Source organism: Oncorhynchus mykiss, chromosome 25 (genome assembly GCF_013265735.2).
Source record: "Oncorhynchus mykiss isolate Arlee chromosome 25, USDA_OmykA_1.1, whole genome shotgun sequence".
Lineage (NCBI taxonomy): Eukaryota > Metazoa > Chordata > Actinopteri > Salmoniformes > Salmonidae > Oncorhynchus > Oncorhynchus mykiss.
Window position 1 is genome coordinate 19,481,626 of NC_048589.1, and position 20,726 is coordinate 19,502,351.

The window sequence follows — 20,726 nt, forward strand, 5'->3', positions numbered from 1 at the left end:
ACCAGATTGCACAGCGGAGAAGGTACGGTGGGATTCGAGATGGTCAGTGATCTGTTTGTTGACTTGGCTTTCGAAGACCTTAGATAGGCAGGGCAGGATGGATATAAGTCTGTAACAGTTTGGGTCCAGGGTTTCTCCCCCTTTGAAGAGGGGGATGACCGCGGCAGCTTTCCAGTCCTTGGGGATCTCAGACGATATGAAAGAGAGGTTGAACAGGCTGGTAATAGGGGTTGCGACAATGGCGGCGGATAGTTTCAGAAATCGAGAGTCCAGATTGTCAAGCCCAGCTGATTTGTACGGGTCCAGGTTTTGCAGCTCTTTCAGAACATCTGCTATCTGGATTTGGGTAAAGGAGAAGCTGGGGAGGCTTGGGCGAGTAGCTGCGGGGGGCGAGCGGAGCTGTTGGCCGAGGTTGGAGTAGCCAGGAGGAAGGCATGGCCAGCTGTTGAGAAATGCTTGTTGAAGTTTTCGATTATCATGGATTTATCAGTGGTGACCGTGTTTCCTAGCCTCAGTGCAGTGGGCAGCTGGGACTTTACAGTGTCTCAGAACTTTTTGGAGTTAGAGCTACAGGATGCAAATTTCTGCTTGAAAAAGCTGGCCTTTGCTTTCCTGACTGACTGCGTGTATTGGTTCCTGACTTCCCTGAACAGTTGCATATCGCGGGGACTATTCGATGCTATTGCAGTCCGTCACAGGATGTTTTTGTGCTGGTCGAGAGCAGTCAGGTCTGGAGTGAACCATCTGTTCTTAGTTCTGCATTTTTTGAACGGAGCATGCTTATCTAAGATGGTGAGGAAGTTACTTTTAAAGAATGACCAGGCATCCTCAACTGACGCAGGATGAGGTCAGTGTCCTTCCAGGATACCCGGGCCAGGTCGATTAGAAAGGCCTGCTCGCAAAAGTGTTTTAGGGAGCGTTTGACAGTGATTAGGGGTGGTCATTTGACTGCGCACCCTTAGCGGATACAGGCAATGAGGCAGTGATCGCTGAGATCCTGAATGAAGACAGCGAAGGTGTATTTGGAGGGCCAGTTGGTCAGGATAACGTCTGAGGGTGCCCTTGTTTACAGATTTAGGGTTGTACCTGTTGGGTTCCTTGATGATTTGTGTGAGATTGAGGACAGCTTAGATTGTAGGACTGCCGGGGTGTTAAGCATGTCCCAGTTTAGGTTACCTAGCAGAACAAACTCTGAAGCTAGATGCGGGGCAATCAATTCACAAATGGTGTCCAGGGCACAGCTGGGAGCTGAGGGGGGTCGATAGCAGGTGGCAACAGTGAGAGACTTATTTCTGGAGAGATTCATTTTTTTAATTAGAAGTTCGAACTGTTTGGGTATGGACCTGGAAAGTATGACATTACTGCTATTACTGCTATCTCTGCAGTAGACTGCAACTCCTCCCCCTTTAGCAGTCCTATCTTGATGGAAAATTTTATAGTTGGGTATGGAAATCTCAGAATTTTTGGTGGCCTTCTCACATAGGATCACCTATGATATCTTGACTTCTGCGATGTCATTTACAAAATAGCCTCCAACACTCTACTGCAAATTGAATTCAATCTATCACAGTGCCATCCGTTTTGTCACCAAAGCCCCATATACTATACTACCCACCACTGCGATCCGTATGCTCTCGTTGGCTGGCCCTCGCTTCATATTTGTCGCCAAACCCACTGGCTCCAGGTCATCTATAAGTATTTGCTAGGTAAAGCCCCACCTTATCTCAGCTCACCATAGCAGCACCCACCCGTAGCATGTTCTCCAGCAGGTACATTTCACAGGTCAACCTCAAAGCCAACACCTAATTTGGCCGCCTTTATCTGCTGCCAATGACTGGAATGAATTGCAAAAATCACTGAAGCTGGAAACTCATATCTCCCTCACTAACTTTAAGCACCAGCTGTCAGAGCAGCTTACAGATCACTGCACCTGTACATAGCCCATCTTTAAATAGCCCATCCAACTACCTCATCCCCGTACTGTTATTTATTTTTTGCTCCTTTGCACCCCAGTATCTCTACTTGCACGTTCATCTTCTGCACGTCTCACTCCAGTGTTTCATTGCTGAATTGTAATTATTTCGCCACTGTGGCCTATTTATTGCCTTTACCTCCCTTATCTTACCTAATTTGCACACACTGTATTAGACTTTTTTCCTGTTATGTTTTTGACTGTATGTTTGTTTATTCCATGCGTAACTCCGTGTTGTTGTTTGTCACACTGCTTTGCTTTATCTTGGCCAGGTCGCAGTTGTAAATCAGAACTTGTTCTCAACTAGCCTACCTGGTTAAATAAAAGGTGAATAAAAAAATTATTAAATAAAAATTACACAGAGTGACATCCCGTGCCGGCGGCCAGAGTCCGAAAATCCATGGCAAACTCCTCGGCGCTCCTCATCCCCTGCCTCAGATGGAAGAGACGTTCACCCGCCGCTCTACCCTCGGGTGGATGGTCAAAGACTGCCCGGAAGCGGCTGGTGAAATCCTTGAAATGGTCCAGCACCGCATCTCCTTCTCCCCACACGGCATTGGCCCACTCCAAGTCTTTCCCAGAGAGGCACGAGACGAGGGCCCTCACGACCTGAAGGAGCCGGGTGGACGGTTGCCAGGTAGAGGTCGAGCTGCAACAGGAAACCCTGGCAGCGTGCAGCCGTCCCGTCATACTCCCGGGGAAGGGCGAGACGAATCCCACTGGGACCAGGTGAAGGGGGGGGGGGGGGGGGGGGGATTCTGTAGCAGAGTGCGTAATATGCAGCAGAGAAGTCAGGCGCAGGAGAGCAGAACTGGGAAATAACCGGAAATTTATTAAGCAAAACCAACGGCATCCAGAAAGAAACAAGATAAATGGGCTCAAAAATAACCCGCCGTGCGCTCACGGGAAACGTGCACAAGCACTACAATAAACAATCCCACACAAAGACATGGGGGGAACAGAGGATTAAATACACAACACGTAAATGAGGGAATAGAGACCATGTGTGTGGAAAAACAAGGCAAAACAAATGGAAAATGAAAAGTGGATCGACGATGGCTAGAAGACCAGAGATGCCGACCGCCGAACCCCCCCGAACTAGGAGAGGATCCGACTTCGGCGGATGTCGTGACAAATATACAATTTTCTGTCCAACTAGCTTACATAACATTGGATATAATTTCACACAGTTTAATCATGATAATGTGTGTAGCCTGCAGCAAAACGATTACAACCTAGCTAGCACATTATTAATTTGGTTAACTTTCATTGAGGTGACATCATAAAGGTTTTCTGTGATTGTATTGACTTGGTCCTGAGCTCGTTATGGGGAATTACTTCTGACTTAGACGTCTGTATTATGCTGATATTTTGTATCTTTTGTAATATATTGAGTCTTTTGGGGTGTATTATGCCTAGAATTAACTATGGAGGTTGTATTAATAATGGAGGTTGGTTAATTTGGTTCCTATTCTGAAAGTTTGATAAATTGTGCATAATAACATTTAATTGTGCAATAAAAGTATTTAGTGTTTCAGACTCATATACTGTATTTTAATACAGATTCAGGGGCACTTCTGAAATATTTTGGAGCACCCTCTGGCACTGGCCAGGATGAGGAGCCATCTCCCTCAGCCACACAGGCCTCTTCAGAAATTATCTCGGAGCCTGGTATGGCCAGTGAGATTTTTTTAAATTTACGTCGGACCCTGTCAGCCTACAAATAGGACCCATAGTTTCACCTGACCAGTTCATGAGATCAGGAAAACTCCAGGCACCAGAAAAGATACCACATTTTGCCACACCACATTTGAATGTCTGGTGTCACATCTGGTGTCACAACATGGCATGCACAACTAGAAGACTATACATTTAGAAGTGAGATTGCACAGTACCCGTGTATGCAAAATTGCTGCAGACAGACATACAAGATCCTCAAAATTTGAGGAACTTCAGTTATTCTTGGGGCAGCAGGTAGCCTAGTGGTTAGAGTGTTGGACTAGTAACCAAAAGGTTGCTGGATCGAATCCCAGAACTGACGAGATAAAAATCTGTCGTCCTTCCTCTGAACAAGGCAGTTAACCCACTGTTCCCCGGTAGGACGTCATTATAAATAAGAATTTGTTCTTAACTGACTTGCCTAGTTAAATAAAGATTTTTTTAAAATCTGGTAAGCTTCCACAGCCTTATAAAATTAAATGATATTGTCAGGTACTCCTCCTATTTTCCTAAATGGATTGAGTCTTGAAAAGTATATTGTGGTTGTTCCATTTCAGATTTTTTTTCAGAGTAATGGTTTTGTAAGTTTTAGACAGTGGATAGCTGAAAAAGTGCACTGTGGTTTGCATAGAGTTGCTTTGGGTTATTTTCATAATGTTTTTTCTATTTCATAAAGCCTCGTCCACAGAAGGAAGTCACTGTGTTGCAACAGTAGTACAGATTCCCGAACAATGTATCACAAACTAAAAAACATGCGCTGGAACTTTGGCGACTAGTAAGTATTTTTTAAACTCCCGCTTTGGGCTGGATGTGACGATGTGTAGTTCATACACACATAATCTATGAGCAGAATTAATGTTCTATCTCAATTAGCCACAAAATCTCTAGTTTGAAAGCGACTGTTCTCTGGAAGCCGAGCGGCGCCATTTTCCCTACATTTTTTCCCACGTGGGCCAGCCCCCTAGCAATTCGAGCTTCAGCCCCTCGCCGTTTGAGTGACAGCTAGCAAGATGCACACACATAGTAAAACAAAAGAGAGAGAGAGCAATGATGCGTAAGGGTCCCACGTGGGCACCACATTTGGCTCGTGAGCGCTACTTTCAGAACTACTGGTTAAAAAGTATACGAAAGTACCAGAGAATCGCTTTAAAGCACAGTCAAATCGAATCTATTTCAAACATCACAAAGCATTCTGGGGTGTGGGGTTAGACTGCACAGAGGGAACTATTATAGCTGTAAAGAGTTATTCACTTTCATAACCATTCAATGTGATGACTTCACCTCCCATAAAATAGAACAGTTAACTCAGAAGATAAGAAAGTATCACATTCTCATGGGTGTTTTGTGTGTTTATTGAATCTTGATCTAGAGAAGACATCAGATGTTGAGAACATGCACTTAGGTTTGATTAAGCTATCTGCTGAGTGCTGATCAGTTAAAGATGAATTTTATAGATGGAATATACTCAGTACTATTTAGAATGTATGACAAACATGCTACCTCAAAGTTAAAATAATAGTGGGTTATTTAACTTTCAAACATTTTCCTATGACGTTTCTGCTATGTAAATGTTTGTCTGTCCTGGTAAATAATTAAGTGAATGTTGACTTCAACCACATGGGGGCAGACTTAAGGCATTTTGGGCCTTAGTTCAATCACTCAATTAGATACCGTAGCCCTGTGAGAAAAGTAAACAGTTAATACAATCCATTGTTAAAAGTCAGAGAGCATATGGTTGAACGAGTGATTTCACGGAAGTGCAAGCAGCAGTGTTAGCAATTATACTAGATATCAACCCTTAGTCCATCTTGCCTCAGGCAGAAAGGGAAATACAGTATATCCATCCATATCAGGTCACTTATCACTCAGTTAAGGTTAGAAGGGGGAAAGAAGTATCTGAGTGAGGGGAGTAGGACAGGGGAGTGCAGACAGAAAACAGGAGTTTCAGGAGTTTTTTTTTTTATCAGTCTGTACCGACACAATACTATGACTAGTGCTTGTGTCAACATCAGGACCTGATGGTGTCATGTTTGACAGCTTCTCCACAACCTACTCATTCAATGTCTCCATGAAGATAGAAATAAACTTAACAAGCATAGATCCTAATTAACCTCTTAGCAGTTCTTTTTTTTGCTTATCTTTATCAGGGACGCCAATAATTATGAATGGACCTGACTGTATGTATTTAAATGTATAGCTCACCCAAATTACAAAATGACACATTGGTTTCTTTACCCTGTAAGCAGTATATTGACAATATTTGACAGCAATCCATGCTTTAGTTTAGTTTACCTGTTTTCAAATCCTGGTACCGATATTGTCAAAATCATTCTAAAACGTTAGCATTTGGAAACAGTACCCGGGAAATAAAACCAAACCACAGATTGCTGTCATCTCACTGGGCAAAAACTGGTTAAATCAACGTTGTTTTCCAATGTCATTTCAACAAAACCAAAAAAGTGATGTTGAATCAACGTGGAAACCTGATTTGGATTTGCAAAAAGTCGTCAACATAAGGGAATTTCATATTTTTTTAACCCAACTTTTAACCAAAACGCAATGACATGGTGACATTTTCTGTTGATTTCATGTTGAATTCCCATTAGTTGACAACTCAACCAAATGTAAATCAAAACATTGAAATTGTGTTTGTGCCCAGTGGGATACCTTGTCCATAGACTGCTTACAGTGTAAGGAAACCAATGGGTAATTTGGGTTAACTATCCCTTTAAGTCAGAGAGTGAGTGACATGTTGTCTACTCCATGGGAACATTTCTAACATACAGTTTATCTAGCTCCCTGTCTGGACATGTGTGATTAGTCCCAACACAGCAGGCTTACAGAAACATCCTCATAGGGGGCCAATGTCTAGTAGAGAGCTATGACTAAAAGGAAGGCCCCACCTTTCCTCTGCTGCAGGCACAGCAATGCAGCAATATATGTTGTGGTGGCAAATTCCAGGGAGCCTGAAACTACTAGTCATGGGATGATGGACATAAAGGTTCGGGATACTGTGAATAAACCTGCCAACTCTGATTAACAAAATGACACATACCTATTGCTGGAATCCATGTAGTTATTGCACACTTAATTAAATCACTTTTATCACAATTAAGTTTTTTAAAATTCAAAATAATCGATGTAAGAACAGATATTGCACACAGCCTATTGCACACTTAACTTAATTGTGATGAAAGTGATATAAGATTTTAAATAATCAATGTTAAAACAGATATCTCATATCTAATTGGACATAGGCTTAATTTAAAAACAATTTAATCATGACTCATACTTTAATGACGACAAATCACTAAACAATGGCAATAGGTTCATAAAGAAATGGGTTAGCCGGCCTACTCATTCTACTAATTTGAGCTCTTGCGCATAAATTACCGAGGAGTGAGTCGCATCACCAAAACAACTTTTGTTCAAGTGCGTTTACGCCCACACAGACACAGCACGATGCATCTTAATTTGTGCCATCCTCATTGACAAGTCAAAACAATGGTGAGCTCCCCACCGGCGCGCGGCCGCACACTGAACAAGGCACGCAATGAAAATGCTCTCATCGAAACGGACACAGATGGATAGTCTCGTTCAACCACTTGTTGCCCAGTATCTCGCTATGGGATGCCAATCCAAAGAAAATGGGCAAAATGAAAATGTGGGATCAAATGGAAAGGAAAAAGAACATCCGTAAGTTATTTTTTAACGAACTCCTGTATTTGTGAATGAACTGAATATGTTTATGGAGCGCATTACGCAGACATTTGAAATAGCCTACAGCAAATATCGTTTTGTCAATTTGAAACATACGCAATTATAAAACCTTTATTGACACCGAATAAACATTATGATCTTGTTGATTTAGAATGTAAATCAAACTTTTGGTGGTTCTTAGTCATACAATAACTTTATGAGTGCAACAATTCCGTACCCTGCGATGTATAAAAGCATCGACCAGGACGTACAACTGATGCACTCTCAAAACATATTCTCTATAGACTGTCTTCTCTCTTTCGAATGTCATTCCATAGTTAACCTATAGATTGTGTATAGAATAGTGTATAGTGTATAGAACAAATGGCACGCATGGCATCCTCTCCGTTTATCAGCCAACTGTTTATTTAGTGGTTCCTATAATAGAAGTCGGCAATCAACAATGATTTCCCCAAAAGGAAGGAAATGAGAACAATGAAAAATAGCAAAGCTACCTTTACTCTAAAACACCAGGTATGAAACACTTTGGAGTGTAGTATAATGACCTGAAAAGTGTTGTTATATTTGCCTATGTGATTTCTTTAGGATTAACATGTAGCATTTTCATTGTGTTGTCTACTTCAATATTGTATGCACTACATGCTATAAATGGCTGCACACACACACACACACACACACACACACACACATACACACAGCTGTGCCATCTACACCTCCCTCCACCTCATGACCTCTATCCTCCACTGCCCCTCCAGAAGGCCCTCTCTCTCTAAGGTCTGCCCGCCTGTGCCTGCTCGGCCTCAGCGGTTCAACAGGCCCAATCTGGCCCAGATGACCCAGGGCAAGGTCATGATGTCTCTGGGACACTATACCAAGGGGGCCAGCTGGGAAGAGCTGATCCAGGCCTGTATCCAGTCCTTCGGTGAGTCACTGTGTTCTGGGCTGCTCTTGTGTTTCTGCCAGTAATACTATTGGTAACTGAATGATAATACTGACTTTATATGATTTCACAATACTGAATATGCGCTGCATATTTTCCTTTTTTGTTTGAAAAAAGTATTGTTTTTTGTTGCATGAATTTGTTGTTTAGCTGTACAAAATGGTTGTGCAGGTCAAGATCATTGTCATTAGTTATGTTGTCAGTTTATAGCATCTGCTTCATTTCCCTTTTTAAGTGACGTTGAACGCTGAGCCTCAGTTGTTTTTAAATCAGTAGGGTGAATGTTTCCTGGAAGCACCTGTTTCTCTCGGCCTCTAGCTGTTTGATGTTAAGAGACCCTGTCTCCATGAAACTGTTACCATTTACAAGGTATCTCTAATTAGCCTATAGGGCTAGGTTGACAAAAACAGACCACATTTAAAGACTTTTCCCTTCTATGAACTAGCCTCTATTTGTTGTCTAACAATATGGTTGTCAGTCTTTGCATTTGAGATGAGACAGGGATTTATTTTTTATTTATTTAAGTTTATTTGACAGGGACAATGCACAACAAAACATACGTCTCAGAGCACTGAGATATGATGCGTTGCACCAGATTTAGTTTTATTAGAATATTACGATCACTTTCACAAAAATGTTAAGTATATATTTTCACCTACACACAGGGGAGGAACCAGAAAGACCAGACTACTAGAATTCTTTGCATTTTGGTTGTTATCAGTAAAAAACAAATCATCTGCCCAATGGGGCAACCTCAGAGCAGGCTCAACTTGCGCGACTGCTCATGTCACTTGCCCAGGGCAATGGACTATTCAATTTCTCTAAGACTATATTTAAATGATAATGCCCGATAAACCGGTGTTTGGAGGATATATTGGCACTGGTGTTGTTAGGCTCGAGACGAAGTTGATATATCCTCAAAACACCGGCTTCGAAGGGCATTATCACTTTTATACAAAGGGTTACCAACATATTCAAATAATGATTGACATATTTTCATTAGACACGACCCAGTCGTTCAGTCTTTGTTCCGTATCTATGGACGCAACCCAGTCCTTCGTTTTAAATGTTCCATTGCCATACTGGCTGGCAACGTGCTAGCTTGCTAGCTAGCCAACTACGGCTAACTTACAGTCATGTCAAAAAGTGCAGCCAGAATGAATAGCTAGCTGCCTTTGCATTTGTTAAGCTGTTTTCTAGTGACATTTATTTGGATACATTTATAACAATGATCTAATGGTGTAATTTCACCTGGCATAGAAAATGTGCTCACTTGTCAGGACACTTGTTCAGAGGAGCTAGCCAACAACACAGCTACTGTAATACAAGCAATTCAAACAGAAGATGGAAAGACTGAAAATTAGCTGTGTTGTTTGACCTTTTTTCAATTGACCTTTTTTTGTATACAGAGCCTTGACCTTTTCCGCAGTTTGTTACATTACAGCCTTATTCTAAAATTGATGAATTTTTCCTTCATCAATCTACACACACAATACCCCATAATAACAAAGCAAAAACAGTTTTTTAAAAATGTTTTGCAAATGTATAAAAAAACTTTTTAAAAACTGCAATATGACATTTACATAAGTATTCAGACCCTTTACTCAGTACTTTGGTGAAGCATCTTTGCCAGTGATTACAGCATCAAGTCTTCTTGGGTATGCATCTACAAACTTGCCACACCTGTATTTGGGAAGTTTCTCCCAATCTTCTCTGCAGATCCTCTCAAGCTATGTCAGATTCAATGGGGAGCGTTGCTGTACAGCTATTTTCAGGTCTCTCCAGAGATGTTAGATTGGGTTAAAGTCCGGGCTCTGGCTAGGCCACTGAAGGACATTCAGAAAACACTCCTGAGTTGTCTTGGCTGTCTGCTTAGTGTTGTTGTCCTGTTGGAAGGTGAACATTTACCCCAGTCGGAGGTCCTGAGTGCGCTGGAGCAGGTTTTCATCAAGGATCTCTGTGCTCTGTACAGCAGGATATTGAATTTCAATTTTGAAACAATGATGCAAAAGTTGAAGAGACAGACAGGAAGGTTTTTACAAATCTCTGCTGTTGAAAACAAAATGTTAGTCTAAAAGAAAAGTGAGATGTCTAGATGCATTTTATAGTGGAGATCAAGTTTATAAGTTGCCTCGCTGGGCTGATGAGACAGTGGATTGCGCAGTCAGATGGAACAGAGTAAATAGGCATTTTAACGTCATAGATTTAGCCGTTGGTAACTTATGGAATAGACACCGGCTGGATTGCGGTTTTACCCAATCAGCATTCAGGATTAGACCCACCCGTTGTATGTGGATCTACTGCAACTCTGCCTGCTCTGAATATGATACAGTATAACAAAATCATTCACCAATTGTGAAGTATTGAATCAGTAGACGTGGAATGTGATTTAAGGATATCACATAAGTAATACATTGACGTTTGTCTATTTACATGTATTTATATATTATGTATATTGGCTGCAATATGGAAGCTGTCAAAACCCTATCAAGATACCCTGTTAAATGAGAATAATGTGCCCTACTAAGTTGTCTGGAGTGCTCTCAAAGTTATCGTGATTATCTATTGGAAGAGGCAAGCATTCTGATTGCTGTTGCTTGGAGACACAAATGGAGTGAAGAGTGAGTGATGAGGAGGTGGTACAGTGGACTGAATACAGAGAGTGACATCCCTTACTTACAGTTATCTGTCAAGGAAAATAATGGCAGAATAATAGCTGGCTGTTCATTTAGGATTTCTAAAAAATCTATCAGCCATGTTAATCAAGTGGGTGCTCTTCTAAAGCTCATTTTATGTATTTTTAGGATAATTCATCCATATGGTTTACTAACAATATGTGTTGAATGACTGAAATTGTCATTGAATTTCCAAATCAGACTTCACAGGTCATTGAGAGAAATTCCGATCCTTTCAAGGAAATGTAGTCTACAGTAAAGAGATTAACATGCAAGTGTTTTGAATCCAAGTTAATACGAGGGTACAAAATGGACCTACTGTAGTACAGAGAGGTCAAACAGGGCGGAGCGTTCCCCAGCGGCTGCTGTCTCACATCAGAGGCTGACCCCCCAGGTCCTGGGGCTCCTGGGGCTCCAGCACCTTTTCAAATGTGAGAGCACACGTAAGAGTCATTTGAAAGATTGGGCTAGCAGCAGTAAGGCAAAGGTCAGCTACCCAAAAGGCCCTTCTCAGATGCTGACCACTCTTTGAAATGCAGAGCACCAAGGGGTGGGGATCAATAATGTTTGACATCATCATTCACCCCCAAGTCCACGCCCCACAGTTCCACTCACCCACAGTGCCCGAAGTCTCTACACTAGCATAATGTTAATGGACAGCAATAAGCATTGCAGAGATTTGAAAGCCTCAATCGTGGAACCCATTTGTAATTAAATTCATTTTCCAAGTAAATCATGTATGATGCAGGCACACAACCTGTGAATCTCACAAAGAGATATCCACTGCAGGCTCGGATGTACTGTAGACGCTAATGTGAAAAACCTTTGTGCCTATGGTGGTCAACATATGTTTAAACACTTACGGAGCATCATGGCTGTTTGTGGATATTAAATCAATTTCCTGTACTCCATTGTTCTACATGTACTGTAGGCCTACAGCATGTTGGGCCAACATTATAAGGTACATGCAGTAGAGAGTGTGCAACTAATAATGACATGGAAATCTCTGGGGCCTCTTAGACTGTTCCTTACCGATTCTTTCATGTGTACAGCAGAGATAAGCATTGGGCTGACTGAGGCAAAACAAAATGATTATCCATCCCATTAGACCACCAACAATTCTGAAATATTCATCCCTAACTACAACATTTTCAGACAAGATAGAACGGCCAAAGGAGGCGGTGTTGCAATCTACTGCAAAGAGAGCCTGCAGAGTTCTGTCCTACTATCCAGGTCTGTACCTAAACAATTTGAACTTCTACTTTTAAAAATCCACCTCCCTAAAAACAAGTATCTCACCGTTGCCGCCTGCTATAGACCACCCTCTGCCCCCAGCTGTACTCTGGACACCATATGTGAACTGATTGCCCCCCATGTATCTTCAGAGCTCGTGCTGCTAGGCGAACTAAACTGGAACATGCTTAACACATATCTAAGCTTGATGCCCTCAATCTCACACAAATTATTATCAATGAACCTACCAGGTACCACCCCAAAGGTGTAAACACGGGCACGCTCATAGATATCATCCTAACCAACTTGCCCTCTAAATACACCTCTGCTGTTTTCAACCAAGATCTCAGCGATCACTGCCTCATTGCTTGCATCCATAATGGGTCAGCGGTCAAACGACCTCCGCTCATCACTGTCAAGCGCTCCCTGAATCACTTCAGCGAGCAGGCCTTTCTAATCGACCTGGCCGGGGTATCCTGGAAGGATATTGATCTCATCCCGTCAGTAGAGGATGCCTGGTTATTTTTTTTAAATAAACAGGCAAATTCCTCACCATCTTAAATAAGCATGCCCCATTCAAGACATTTAGAACCAGGAACAGATATAGCCCTTGGTTCTCTCCAGACCTGACTGCCCTTAACCAACACAAAAACATCCTATGGCGTTCTGCATTAGCATCGAACAGCCCCCGTGATATGCAACTTTTCATGGACGCTAGAAACCAATATACACAGGCAGTTAGAAAAGCCAAGGCTAGCTGTTTCAAGCAGAAATTTGCTTCCTGCAACACAAACTCAAAAAAGTTCTGGGACACTGTAAAGTCCATGGAGAATAAGAACACCTCCTCCCAGCTGCCCACTGCCCTGAAGATAGGAAACACTGTCACCACCGATAAATCCACTATAATTGAGAATTTCAATAAACATTTTTCTACGGCTAGCCATGCTTTCCACCTGGCTACACCTATCCCGGTCAACAGCACTGCACCCACCACAGCAACTCGCCTAAGCCTTCCCCATTTCTCCTTCTCCCAAATCCAGTCAGCTGATGTTCTGAAAGAGCTGCAAAATCTGGACCCCTACAAATCAGCAGGGATAGACAATCTGGACCGTTTCTAAAATTATCTGCCAAAATTGTTGCCACCCCTATTACTAGCCTGTTCAACCTCTCTTCCGTGTTGTCTGAGATTTCCAAAGATTGGAAAGCAGCTGCGGTCATCCCCCTCTTCAAAGGGGGGGACACTCTTGACCCAAACTGCTACAGACCTATATCTATCCTACCCGGCCTTTCTAAGGTCTTCGAAAGCCAAGTCAACAAACAGATTACCGACCATTTCGAATCCCACCATACCTTCTCCGCTATGCAATCTGGTTTCAGAGCTGGTCATGGGTGCATCTCAGCCATGCTCAAGGTCCTAAACGATTTCTTAACCACCATCGATAAGAAACATTACTGTGCAGCCGTATTCAGTGACCAGGCCAAGGCTTTCGACTCTGTCAATCACCACATCCTCATTGGCAGACTCGACAGCCTTGGTTTCTCAAATGATTGCCTCGCCTGGTTCACCAACTACTTCTCTGATAGAGTTCAGTGTGTCAAATCGGAGGGCCTGTTGTCCGGGCCTCTGGCAGTCTCTATGGGGGTGCCACAGGGTTCAATTCTCTGGCCGACTCTCTTCTCTGTATACATCAATGATGTCGCTCTTGCTGCTGGTGAGTCTCTGATCCACCTCTACGCAGACGACACCATTCTGTATACTTCTGGCCCTTCTTTGGACACTGTGTTAACTAACCTCCAGATGAGCTTCAATGCCATACAACTCTCCTTCCATGGCCTCCAATTGCTCTTAAATACAAGTAAAACGAAATGCCTGCTCTTCAACCGATCGCTGCCTGCACCTGCCCGCCTGCCCAACATTACTACTCTGGACGGCTCTGACTTAGAATATGTGGACAACTACAAATACTTAGGTGTCTGGTTATCCTGTAAACTCTCCTTCCAAACATCTCCAATCCAAAGTTAAATCTAGAATTGCCTTCCTCTTTCGCAACAAAGCATCCTTCACTCATGCTGCCAAACATACGCTTGTAAATCTGACCATCCTACCAATCCTCGACTTCGGCGATGTCATTTACAAAATAGCCTCCAATACCCTATTCAATAAATTGGATGCAGTCTATCACAGTGCCATCCGTTTTGTCACCAAAGCCCCATATACTACCCACCACTACGATCTGTACTCTCTCGTTGGCCGGCCCTCGCTTCATACTCGTCGCCAAACCCACTAGCTCCAGGTCATCTACAAGACCCTGCTTGGTAAAGTCCCCCCTTATCTCAGCTCGCTGGTCACCATAGCAGCACCCACCTGTAGCACGCGCTCCAGCAGGTATATTTCTCTGGTCACCCCCAAAACCAATTCTTCCTTTGACCGCCTCTCCTTTCAGTTCTCTGCTGCCAATGACTGGAACGAACTACAAAAATCTCAAACTGGAAACACTTATCTCCTTCACTAGCTTTAAGCATCAGCTGTCAGAGAAACTCACAGATTACTGCACCTGTACATAGCCCATCTATAATTTAGCCCAAACAACTGCCTCTTTCTCTCCTGTATTTATTTATTTATTTTGCTCTTTTGCACCCCATTATTTCTCTCTACTTTGTAAATTTTTCCACTGCAAATCTACCATTCCAGTGTTTTACTTGCTACATTGTATTTACTTCGCCACCATGGCCTTTTTTTGCCTTTACCTCCCTTATCTCCACCTCACTTGCTCACATATTATATGGACTTATTTTTCTACTGTATTATTGACTGTATGTGTAACGTTCGTCGTCCTCGTCTGAGGAGGAGTAGGAGAGATCGGACCAATATGCAGCGTGGTACGTGTCCATGTTAATTTATTCAACAGAACACTAAACAAAATAACAACGGAGAATGAAACGAAACAGTTCTGAAAGGTGACATACACTAAACAGAAAACATTCACCCACAAAACACAGGTGGGGAAAAGGCTACCTAAGTATGATTCTCAATCAGAAACAACGAACGACACCTGCCTCTAATTGAGAACCATACCAGGCCAAACACATACAGTGGGGCAAAAAAGTATTTAGTCAGCCACCAATTTTGCAAGTTCTCCCACTTAAAAATATGAGAGGCCTGTAATTTTCATCATAGGTACACTTCAACTATGACAAAATGAGATTTTTTTCCCCCCAGAAAATGACATTGTAGGATTTTTAATGAATTAATTTGCAAATTATGGTGGAAAATAAACTTTTGTTATTGACCAAATACTTATCTCAATACTTTGTTATATACCCTTTGTTGGCAATAACAGAGGTCAAACGTTTTCTGTAAGTCTTCACAAGGTTTTCACACACTGTTGCTGGTATTTTGGCCCATTCCTCCATGCAGATGCTGGGCAACACGGACTTTCAACTCCCTCCAAAGATTTCCTATGGGGTTGAGATCTGGAGACTGGCTAGGCCACTCCAGGACCTTGAAATGCTTCTTACGAAGCCACTACTTCGTTGCCCGGGCGGTGTGTTTGAGATCATTGTCATGCTGAAAGACCCAGCCACGTTTCATCTTCAATGCCCTTGCTGATGGAAGTAGGTTTTCACTCAAAATCTCACGATACATGGCCCCATTCATTCTTTCCTTTACACGGATCAGTCGTCCTGGTCCCTTTGCAGAAAAACAGCCCCAAAGCATGATGTTTACACCCACATGCTTCACAGTAGGTATGGTGTTCTTTGGATGCAACTCTGCATTCTTTGTCCTCCAAACACGACGAGTTGAGTTTTTACCAAAAAGTTATATTTTGGTTTCATCTGACCATATGACATTCTCCCAATCTTCTTCTGGATCATCCAAATGCTCTCTAGCAAACTTCAGACGGGCCTGGACATGTACTGGCTTAAGCAGGGGGACACGTCTGGCACTGCAGGAATTGAGTCCCTGGCGGCGTAGTGTGTTACTGATGGTAGGCTTTGTTACTTTGGTCCCAGCTCTCTGCAGGTCATTCACTAGGTCCCCCCGTGTGGTTCTGGGATTTTTTTCTTGTGATCATTTTGACCCCACGGGGTGAGATCTTGCGTGGAGCCCCAGATCGAGGGAGATTATCAGTGGTCTTGTATGTCTTCCATTTCCTAATAATTGCTCCCACAGTTGATTTCTTCAAACCAACCTGCTTACCTATTGCAGATTCAGTCTTCCCAGCCTGGTGCAGGTCTACAATTTTGTTTCTGGTGTCCTTTGACAGCTCTTTGGTCTTGGCCATAGTGGAGTTTGGAGTGTGACTGCTTGAGGTTGTGGACAGGTGTCTTTTATACTGATAACAAGTTCAAACAAGTGCCATTAATACAGGTAATGAGTGGAGGACAGATGAGCCTCTTAAAGAAGTTACAGGTCTGTGAGAGCCAGAAATCTTGCTTGTTTGCAGGTGACCAAATACTTATTTTCCACCATAATTTGCAAATAAATTCATTAAAAATCCTACAATGTGATTTTCTGGATTTTTTTTCTTCTAATTTTGTCTGTCATAGTTGAAGTGTACCTGTGATGAAAGTTACAGGCCTCTCTCATGTTTTTAAGTGGGAGAACTTGCACAATTGGTGGCTGACTAAATACTTTTTTGCCCCACTGTAAACACAACCTTGAAAAACGAACAGACTGCCCACCCCAACTCACGCCCTGAACATACTAACACAAAGACAAAATAAAGGAACTAAGGTCAGAACTTGACAGTATGTTTGTTTTACTCCATGTGTAACTCTGTGTTGTTGTATGTGTCAAACTGCTTTGCTTTATCTTGGCCAGGTAGCAATTGTAAATGAGAACTTGTTCTCAACTTGCCTACCTGGTTAAATAAAGGTGAAATAAAAAATAAATCAAATTTGCCCAGTTACTTTACCTCTGTCAAAACAAGGAAAGACTCCTTTCACCATGGCTTTGCTGATGAATGCCTATGATAATAAAACACCTCAAAGTAAGGCAACGCTCCCTGAATTTTGCCTTGTTTGTCATCACATCCCTTGTCCTATCCCAGTGCAGCCTGCTGCTGCTTTCCTAACTTTCCACAGTGAGTAAGACAGAGGGGATTTCCTCAGCAATTAGTCCCGTCTGGGTTGGTAGGGAGGTGTTGTAAAATTATGAAGTAATTGTTTACCTGGTAGTGAATCAAAAGCTCTTACTTGTAATTGTAGATGATTTTAGAGCAGAACTTGCTTATATGATTGCAGCAATAAAAAAAAGCATTACGTTTGTATAAGTAGAGGAAGGATAGAGTTGAGTTGTTTTGCATCACAGTCCTTCAACAGGTAGTGACAGTATAAAGCGTCAAACCTATTACAACAGTTTCCCCTCAGAACAGTCTAATCATGTATATGATTTTCTAGATATTTATTTTCACTCATGACAATTTTTCATACAGTAAGATTATGTCTGTGTCATTGCTGGGAAGACGACTTTTCATTGACATTCATTGACATTGACATTGGTAAATGGAACACTGCCGTACTGGTGGTGCAGGACATGAGAGAAGGATCAGCTGCCTGCTGAAGTTGGCCCAGTGAGATAGTCCTTTCTAATGTTTGTTATCTATGTTGCCATCGTGTCTGAGGTATTTCAAGTCGATATGGGATATGTGGAGACCCATGGAAACTGTCATCCTTGTGTGGCATTAAGACAATACCAGCTGCTTAGGTTCAAAAGTTAAACACCATTTTCATGGATTCGTCAAGGTGCTTTCTTAGCTACGATTTCCAGAAAATCACTGGCAGATTGTTTACCTGCAATGGAAGAGATCAGAAGCATAGCAAAGAGGTTGTCTTTTGCTATCCAATAGACAAACATGGTAGTGAACCACTTGTTTATAAACAACATGTTACAGAGGACCAACAAAATGTCCACTTTTCTCAAGTCAGATAATTTGTAAGAGAGAGGCTAATGTAGTTAGAAATCTAATCTGCAATTGCTACTGTGTGGATAGAGCTAACAATGTATTCCTTGAGATGTTTTCCACAACGTCATATCCTTTTATCTCCAGTGCCTCTAGGGACAAAGCTGTTTGAGTAGATGACAGAGATGGTGGCTGAAGGTTCCTGTGATGCCATAAGTGTTGGCAGAGATATAGGGAGGCGGTCACAAAGACAGGAAGTGAGATACGACAGAGAAAAGTAGACCACAGATTCACAATACCACCACAGGAAAAGACATTCAGAGATGGTGAATACACTTAGATTTGCAGTTGACACAAAACTGGCATGTTATTGTGTTCATGGTTGCGAAGCACACATTAAAATAAAAAAAATAAGGTATGCTCTTTTGAGGTTGATTTGTATCATAATTTGACTGCAGACTTGTGGCTGAATGGAATCGGGAGGTTTTAATGGTTAAACCAATTGTTTTGTTGACATTCTGTAGCATGACATGACTGCTGGATTTGAGAGCTACTGTAGCATTGGACATTGATATGCAGAAATTATTTTCTTGTCCATATGAAATCTCAACCATCTACAGTACATTATTGGCATTGTGATAGGCAACAGCATGTCTGTTGACGTGCTCCATGTGTTGTGCTCTCTTTCAGATGCGGAGGGCTGTGTATGTGGGAGCAGCCACCTGATGAACATCACCCTGACCATGCACCGACTCCTCATGTCCTCCAGTGACCTCCTGGAGAAACTTATCTCCCTATATCCTTTACCAAGCAGACCCAATGCTCTATCGCTGTTCCACTACAGCAATAACTATTATTGAGTTGGCACCAGGACCTGACCAATCTGTTGTGCCAAACATGGGATCTTTACCGCCTGTGCAGCGCTGATTTGTGATCTGGTTGTCAGTAGCAACGGCCAATTAAGATCCAACTTGGCTGACAAGGTGCCATGCCATCGACTCCTCTCTCCTACCAGCAATGTGACTATCAATATGTGTGCACCCCAATTCTGTATTGCTGTACTATAGAGCCTCTAAATGTCTTTGTTAGCTCCAGTACACATCACCATGTTCTGTTTCCAATCCAGTGTCTTCCAGGTACTTTACAGTCTTTTTCTATTACCATCTTAGCTACACAAAAAGCACGATTCATCCCAATTTAATTCCCCCTCTTCAGGTCTGGTGTAAAAAGGCCACTGTAGTTGCCTATTTTCTGTTCTGAATGAGCAGTCTGTAATCTAGGGCTCCATTCAACAAAGAGCTCTGACGTCACAAAGCCCAGAGGAGCGGCAGTACTGGCACAGTGAGGAGGGTACTAAGGCTAGGGGCTTCAGGTGTTAATTACCTCTTCCCTGACTGAAGCCCTCTTCAGTTCTATTTAAACACAGCCTCTCAGCTGCCCAAGGAGGATCGCTCACCAAAACCCACGTCACACCTCAAGATGCACTGTGCGTCCTGCCCTCTATTTTCAACCCCTAAGCTCGTTCTGAGCTGAAGACCCAGAAGCATCAAATATGGTTAAGAGTGGCTTAGGAACAAGTGAAAGCACTGGAGCCATTAATGCCATTTATCGTAAAAACAATCTGGCTTTGCGATAGTGTGGGTGGCTCTTCATCTCCCATGACGCAATTAGCCTTTTTATGTGCATCACTTCAAGCTGATTTCTGCCAACAGAGTGCAGCAAGGCTCACAGTGTCAGGCAATTTTTTTTTTTTTACCCCGGTTTTATATAATAATAAGAATGGAGATGTTTTTTGAGTTAGGTACTCTGTACCTACTGAGCATATGGCACAGCAACTTAGCTAATAAACTGTTCTCACAGCCATTGAAATGTAAAAAGTAACCTTATGTTGGCTGTGTTTTTACCTGGTTGAGAGAACATGTTTTTACTCACTAAAAGGGTCCTCTGCCAGCACATCTTCTACAGGAATAGGGATTGTCTGTTGTGCATGTTTTAACAGACACTTTTATCCAAAGCAACCAAGGAATCCAGCCCATAGCCCTGTAAACAACATGCTTCAACCAACTGAGCCATTGGAACCACACAACACCAGAATGATTCACTTGCTGATGCTCCTAACCAGTTCTCTTTTTTGTGGTCGCCTCCTCCCACACCACCAAATGTCACATCTGTTCGCCTTTTAGTTTTCCTATTGATGAGTTTCCTGCGCTAAATACATTAAACACCAGTTAGTAATTGTTTACTTAGATGAATAGACACTTTGTCCTGCACAGTGATCCAGATCGTTTATTCCCTGATAAATCCCACATACAGTTCCTGGTCTCTTCCCAGACTCTAAACAATGTGCACATTTTACTATACCAGTGAATCATAATGTATCCTTAACTTGAGGTGTTACATTTAAAAGCGCCCTGGAGAATAAGCAGTCCACAGAGTGTAAGAGGATCTGTTACTTCATTAGGTAAGTGTGTGTTCCCCCTGCAGTCGTCCTAATCATGCCACTACCACTGGGGTCCACTAAGGCCTCCACACAATAACTCACTATTCAATCATTCTTATGA

At 42.4% G+C, this 20,726-nt stretch overlaps 1 protein-coding gene across 3 annotated transcripts in view; it reads left to right on the forward strand.

The window, feature by feature from the left end:
* The first annotated feature begins 7,120 nt into the window (after positions 1 to 7,120).
* LOC110505526 (RAS guanyl-releasing protein 1) overlaps positions 7,121 to 20,726 on the forward strand; it is a 29,045-nt gene continuing 15,439 nt past the window's right edge. Inside the window, exons 1-4 of one of the 3 annotated variants that reach the window (XM_021584802.2) lie at positions 7,121 to 7,387; positions 8,170 to 8,333; positions 18,856 to 18,961; positions 20,564 to 20,626. In XM_021584802.2, coding sequence (XP_021440477.1) covers positions 7,245 to 7,387; positions 8,170 to 8,333; positions 18,856 to 18,961; positions 20,564 to 20,626 — 476 coding nt within the window. In that variant the 5' untranslated portion in view covers positions 7,121 to 7,244. Of the gene's footprint in view, positions 7,388 to 8,166; positions 8,334 to 18,855; positions 18,962 to 20,563; positions 20,627 to 20,726 lie in introns of all 3 variants that reach the window. The other 2 variants (XM_021584801.2, XM_021584803.2) reach the window with 2 other exon arrangements.